The 6,563-nt window shown below is 35.5% G+C and overlaps 1 protein-coding gene across 1 annotated transcript in view; it reads left to right on the top strand.

Moving 5' to 3' along the window:
* The window catches only part of LOC118026761 (alpha-mannosidase 2-like), an 8,492-nt gene extending 2,119 nt beyond the window's left edge, over positions 1-6,373 (top strand). Inside the window, exons 2-3 of the mRNA XM_035029768.1 lie at positions 853-1,035; positions 5,341-6,373. Coding sequence (XP_034885659.1) covers positions 853-1,035; positions 5,341-5,494 — 337 coding nt within the window. The 3' untranslated portion in view covers positions 5,495-6,373. The remainder of the gene's footprint in view (positions 1-852; positions 1,036-5,340) is intronic.
* Positions 6,374-6,563: the final 190 nt, after the last annotated feature.

Genomic DNA, 6,563 nt, shown 5'->3' with positions numbered 1-6,563 from the left:
TGGGGCTCGATCCCAGGATCCTGGGACCATGACCTCAGCTGAGGGCAGACGCTTAATGACTGAGCCACCCAGGCACCCCAAGCCATATCTCTTTTTTAAAGAACTTTTTCGAAACCTGTCTTGAACCATATCCTCTGATGAAAAAAATAAAGCATGAAAATGATAAGTCCCCATATTCTTGCTCAAAAACTACTCGTAAGCCCAAGTGTTTTTTCTTTAAAATAAACGAGAAGCGACAGCATATGTTTTATCACCTTTCAGTTTATATTGTTACTTTCCCTCTAGTTGTTGAATGTTCTCATTCAGCACAGAGACTAGCTGTTGTCACTGAGCTGTCAGGCCATCGCTTTCTGCCTCTCCTTCACTGTTAGTCTCCCACTCATGTGACCATTTCTGCACCGTCTCTCCTTTAATGTATGTATGTGAGAGTGAATGGCTTTCTGGTGATGAAGTTCCTGGTATGTGTCTGGGCTGATCTTGGAGAGAAGAAAGGGCAGCAACCATTATCCACTTTTTACTGCTGTTTCGAGCTTTTTTTTTTTTTCCACTATGTTATACATAAGTACACCTATCTCGCTGCCAGTGGGCACTGGCTTCTTTCCAGGACCATCTAGAACAAGCGTCCTTTATATCAATTTAGACATTATGTTCTCTGATGATTGATAATCTAGATATATTAGATGGATACCTAGATGGTTTTATAGGAATGTTTATTATCAATATCTTTTTTATCAATTGTCCTGAAATGTGGATTTTTTAAAAAATGCATTTAAAAATTGTATCAGTACCACATATTTTAAATAGTAAATGTTTGTTTTGAAATAAGAATTAATGACTGTTTTATACAATTAGGGCTGCTGAAATTCTTTACTATTTCGCCCTGAAACAAGCTCAGAAATACAAGATAAGTAAATTTCTTTCATCATCCCATTACATGGCACTGACAGAAGCCAGAAGAAATTTGGGACTGTTTCAACATCATGATGCTATCACAGGAACTGCAAAAGATTGGGTGGTTGTGGATTATGGTACCAGGTAATATAATTATTAAAAAGTGATTATAAAACAATTTTTTTTAATTTTGGGTCACAGGCTTATATCTTTGATGAAATTGTTAATGTACATCAGACCATATCAATAATGACATCCCTTATAAGTATTGCTATAGAAAAACAACATCAATATTCAAAGCATTTTTCAAGAATTGTATTGAGAATGTACTAGCTGTCCTAACTTTTTATTGCAGTGCATTTCTGCAAGTGGAGTAGTAAAACATTATTATAAAGCTGATTCTGTTTTCTCCCAAGTATAATGTGGTAATTGGGGTTACCTTGTTGACCAGGGATTTGGTATCAAATAAATCATAGCTATAATCCAAGGAGATAAAGAGCCATACTTGATTGTATAGCAGTTTAATTTCATCCTATTTCATATCCAGTTGTTCTCAGCCTAGAGTTTAGCCAGGAAGTAGAAGAACCTAGAAACTTTGACATATATAGATGATATAAGGAATTGGGATGAGAAGGGTTGGCTTGGGTATTGATATCAAAACCATCTTCAACTCTTAGAAGGTCTGTGAGATGAGTGAGGGAGGGGAAGCTCAGTTATTTTCACATTGCAGGATTGGAAACAGTGAGTACAGGCTTTAGCTCAGAACAGCAGGAGACTTTGTAAATAGTGCTTCCCAATAATCAAAAGGCTTACCTTTTGTGATAGTGAGATTTCCATCATCATGCCCTAGTTTGGGTAACCATTCATTAGGATCATTGTAGAGGAGATTCCTATGTTGGGGAAGGAGTTTTGACTATTATTTCATTATGGCTTAGTTATTATTTCTTCCAGATTTTTTTCCTATCAAAAATGGTGTACTTCAATAATATTTTAAAATTGTTAAAGTGTGCTCTGATTTTCTTATAATACAGATTTAAGAAGTGAACCTCTTTTTTTAATAAATGCTCTCTCCCGTATGTTAAAAGTGTATACAACATATAAAGCCATCATTACAGATTGATCCACAACTGATATCACTAATCATTATAAGTGTTAATTAAAATTTTAGTTATAGTATTTTGACTGCCTTTCTAGATATTTGAAAAACAAATTCTTGAGGTTTCATTAGTTGACTTGAATCCTTGAAAATATATTCATGGTAGCATCTTGAATATCTTCTCAGTTTTCTTGTGGCAAATGTATTTGGCATCTGTTGAGGTTGAGCTGGGCTTAAAATGGAAAACATTCATTGGCTGATAATGATAATTGGTTTTTCTCCCACAGAAGGCATTTTTTAAAATAAGGTCAGATCCTCCATTTTTTTCCTTTTCACCTGCTCCTGTCTTCTTGGTTTATTGAATTTAAAAGTGAGGCTTATATTCAGAAAAGAGTTCCTAAGAGGAAATGAAGAAGTCATTCTCCTATACTGTCTACCTGCTCTCTCTCTGGCTGCCATATTGAAAGAGACTTGGGTACAGGTCATTGAGTTTTTGCAACTGAACATTTTCTATCTCATAACCTTTCCAGAAGGGCTGTCATTAGTTCCTCCATATGTTTGGTTATGCTTTTAGCTTATAAAAACATCACCATACAAAATTGCATCTTAGAGAAAAAAGACAATAATTCTCAAATTATACTTGACATTTGTAAATTTGCTTTGCGAGCACTTCACACTTCATTGAGAAGCCATACACAATTATCAAGTCATTAGCATAGACATTTTAAGTAGGAAATTTCAAAACACAAGTTAGAGAGTTATAAACAAAGAGGCAGCTAGCATTGGGTGCTCTCTTGTTCTTAGACTGTTGACTGTTTATTCAAATGTTGGCAGAAGTGTCCCTGTGAACAAGTGTATGAGTTAAGGATTGCATTTGGCTGCTAGTAATAACAACTTAAAACTGAATAAATCCTATCCTACTTATTTTTATGCCACGTGGAAGAAGTCTGCAGGTCCCCAGTTCAGGTATAGCAGCTCTACAGTGCCCACAGGGGTCCAGACCCTTCTAGCTTTCTCTTCTGCCATCTAAAGGTGATTCTTACTTAGAGTACTGCTCTCAACAGTAGATTGAATGTTTACATAATTATCACCTGGAGAACAAGAATACATCATGGCTATTTGAAGGTTAATTCTAATCATGGCATGAAAAAATGAATTAGAGGGGGACAGTGTTTGTGATGGATGTTCAGCCTAAAAGTGGATAATGGGGCTATGTGCAAGAGAAGAAATGGTAATGAGATCAGTTACAGAAATATTTAGAATTCTGCCTATTTCTATGTTGTAGTTAAGGTAGGTAGGAGAAAAAAATGAACAAAGGGTAAGTATGAGGGCCCATATGTATAGATCAAACTTCACTGACAAACATGATAGTATCTGCCTGAAACAGTAGTAATGATACCAGAGTAGAAAACTGTGATTTCTAAGTGATGGTCCGGTTCAGTGATAATAAAATACGGGCATGTTAGAAAATTAGAGGCTCTGGGAAATCCCACAATGATGAATTGTTGAAACATTAAAATTTTGCTTTACCCAATGTTTCCCAAACTTATTTACTGTGTTTAGTCTTGCTTTGCTTTAAACAGAATGGCTTTATGCATCCTGAGAAAGCATTTGGGGAATACACTACCAGTTCTTAGTGCTTACCTCGTTAGAAGACTGTGCATGTGCCTTTAGGATACAAACATTGATGTGTGGCATTCCCTCAGTTTAAGCTCCAGTGCACTGTAATACATATAAGGTTTTAGCTGATGGAGAACATGACTTTTTTTTTTTTTTAAGATTTTATTTATTTATTTCACAGAGAAAGAGACAGTGAGAGAGGGAACACAAGCAGGGGGAGTGGGAGAGGGAGAAGCAGGCTTCCCGCTGAGCAGGGAGCCTGATGCGGGGCTCGATCCCAGGACCCTGGGATCATGACCTGAGCCGAAGGCAGACGCTTAACGACTGAGCCACCCAGGCGCCCCTTCTTTTTTTTTTTTTTTTAAAGATTTATTTCACAGAGAGAGAGAGACAGTGAGAGAGGGAACACAAGCAGGGGGAGTACAACATGACTTTTATTCTTCAGGTTCTGACAGCCTAATAAAGATTGCCATATAGATAAAAATAAACTTAAATCGAGGGGCTTGTTCCTATAACTGAATTGTAGTCACTCATATTGTCTTTTAGTCTGGTGAAAACACTTGTTATCACCTAGGAAAACATTTGAATAGACTAAGAAACTTAGCTGGATGATGGCCTGAACTCACATGCAGAAGACTTTAACACTATGTATGTATAACACATTTGCATAGTTAATTAACTTACTGATTGTGATCACTTACATCTTTGAAAGTAATCTCAGTGCTCTGCAAAAAGAAGTTATTTTTAATTCTCTTAAACATTTTTTTGTCGTTGCATGCCAACAAAAATGTTCTTAACATGTAGGTCCAAAATTGCGTCCTGTATTGGGGAAAATAATATAATCACTCTATAAACATAATAGATTCAATGGCTGATTGAAAGCATGTTTAGCCAAGTTTTTCGACAGATTTCTTCAGTGGCTTTACTTAGGGTTACCTGTTCTATAAAGCTTTAAAGAAACAAGATGGAACTTGAAAAAAAAAACCTTCAAATTCTTTTCCCACGTGTAGTGCTTCAGCAATAGTTGATACTGTACCAAGATTATATTCCAGAATTGATCTTGAGTAGGTTGATTCATACGCATCTCTTTGGTTCCTCAGACATAAAAGTACAATTGGAATACAATTAACAATTTTAATGACCAAGAAAAGTAACAAGGAGAAAGACAATTTCATTATCCAGACCTGTGAAAACTTTCTCTTTTTTTGAACAAGAACATGAAACTAAAGTCAACAAAATATTTATTTGAAGTTTTCAGGAATTTGAGTTTTTTGAAGTATGTATACTGAACGAATATTCTTGTGAGTGACAGTTAATCTCATGCTTTCTTTTGCTGTTTCAACATTTGTTAAAGAATTTTCTAAAGTAAAGGACCAAATCACTTTTTTGGTAACAAAGCCTTAAAGCTATTGGAGTGATCATGTTGAATATTCTTAGTATTTGGCATGATACTTGTAGAAAGTATCGGTAGTTTGATTAAGCTTACACGTTTCAGGTGTATACAGAAAGTTTTCTATTTTAAATGAATCCTTATTAGTGAAATCTTTTGACTAACTTTTTTTTCCTAAGTACTTAGTTCTGGGCAAAGAAGTGTCCGTTCATTATAGCTTCATTATAGGTTTCACTTTGTGAATACAGGATGATGGTGGTTTGGCCATTATTAAAGAAACTGAAAATATTGTATACTGATGTTTGAATTGCTTCTCAGACCAGTAAAAATTTTTGGTTCACAGACTCTTTCATTCATTAACGAATTTGAAGAAGATAATTGGATATTCTGCACTACTTCTTATTTTGAAGGACAAAAACTCGTACAACTCTTACTCTTTTGATAACCTCCTAGACATGGTTAGTTGCTACCTTTTATATTATCATAAAAATGTGTGATTCTTTTGTTCTTGGTTCAGAAAAGGGGGTGAGAAGCTGAGTGAAAAGAAACCTTGAAAAATAGTGATTTCCTTATACATGATTTGAAAGAATTTGTATCATTTTATATGAAATACCTATGTGTTCTTCTTTCCTGTAAGTGTGTCTGTATTTGATTTATGGTGTATATTTTGTTCTGACTAAATCTAAGCATGAAAACTAATGAACTTCATTATGTGGAACATACAGCTTTGAGAACACTATTAATATGGTACTGTAAGGTAACTAGACGCTGTAATTAGTTATTTTGCTTGGCTTTAATTAGAAGCCCCTGAATTGTCTTCTGGTTTCAGGATGAGCCCATGGAGCGCTGTGAGCAGTGCTCAGATGTGTGTAACAGCAGAGGAGCAGTTGAGGAATTAAAGACTAGCTATTAGCCCCACCTCTGTGCCTGATTGCATGGGCCTGAAAAAGTTGCTTAACATCTGTGAGCCCTCATTCATTTTTCTGTTAGATGGGATGATTCCTGCCTTGGCTTGTATCGTGGTTAGGATCAGGGGAGCCAATAAAACAGAACATACTCTGAGAGGAAGAATATACTCTTCAGCAGCAAGGAAGAACAGTGGGAAAAAATGGGGGATTGCAAACCTCTTTAGACTTCGATTTGGCAACTCAGATGTTTTAAAACTGTAATATTTTATCATTAGAGTCTATTGTGAGCCATAGGCTTTGAAATTTTACATGTAATTGGAACTTACACATCTGGAATCAGAGATAGTAAGTTCAGTATTTTCATATACTGATGTTTGCAATCAAATTATGTTTACATATTTTCATGTTGAAGTAAAAAATCCAATAAATGGACATACATTGCTTAAGGATATGAAACCTGTGATACAAAGGTAAAATAGTGAAACTTTTTGCAAAATGGTCTTTAGAACTTTGATTTACTTGGTTCCTAATTGGACTCTAGTAGTCCGTGTAACACATGCCGTACTGAAGTCTAAAGACACACCCATAAAAATGCACACACACAAGAATTACTTATTTTGAACTTTGATGGACCTTTATGTAGCTAGAAGGAGGACAC

Source organism: Mirounga leonina, unplaced genomic scaffold (genome assembly GCF_011800145.1).
Source record: "Mirounga leonina isolate KUSES-001 unplaced genomic scaffold, KU_Mleo_1.0 Mir_291, whole genome shotgun sequence".
NCBI classification, from domain to species: domain Eukaryota; kingdom Metazoa; phylum Chordata; class Mammalia; order Carnivora; family Phocidae; genus Mirounga; species Mirounga leonina.
Note: the sequence above shows the minus strand (reverse complement) of the source record. Positions and strands in the feature narration are given on the sequence as shown.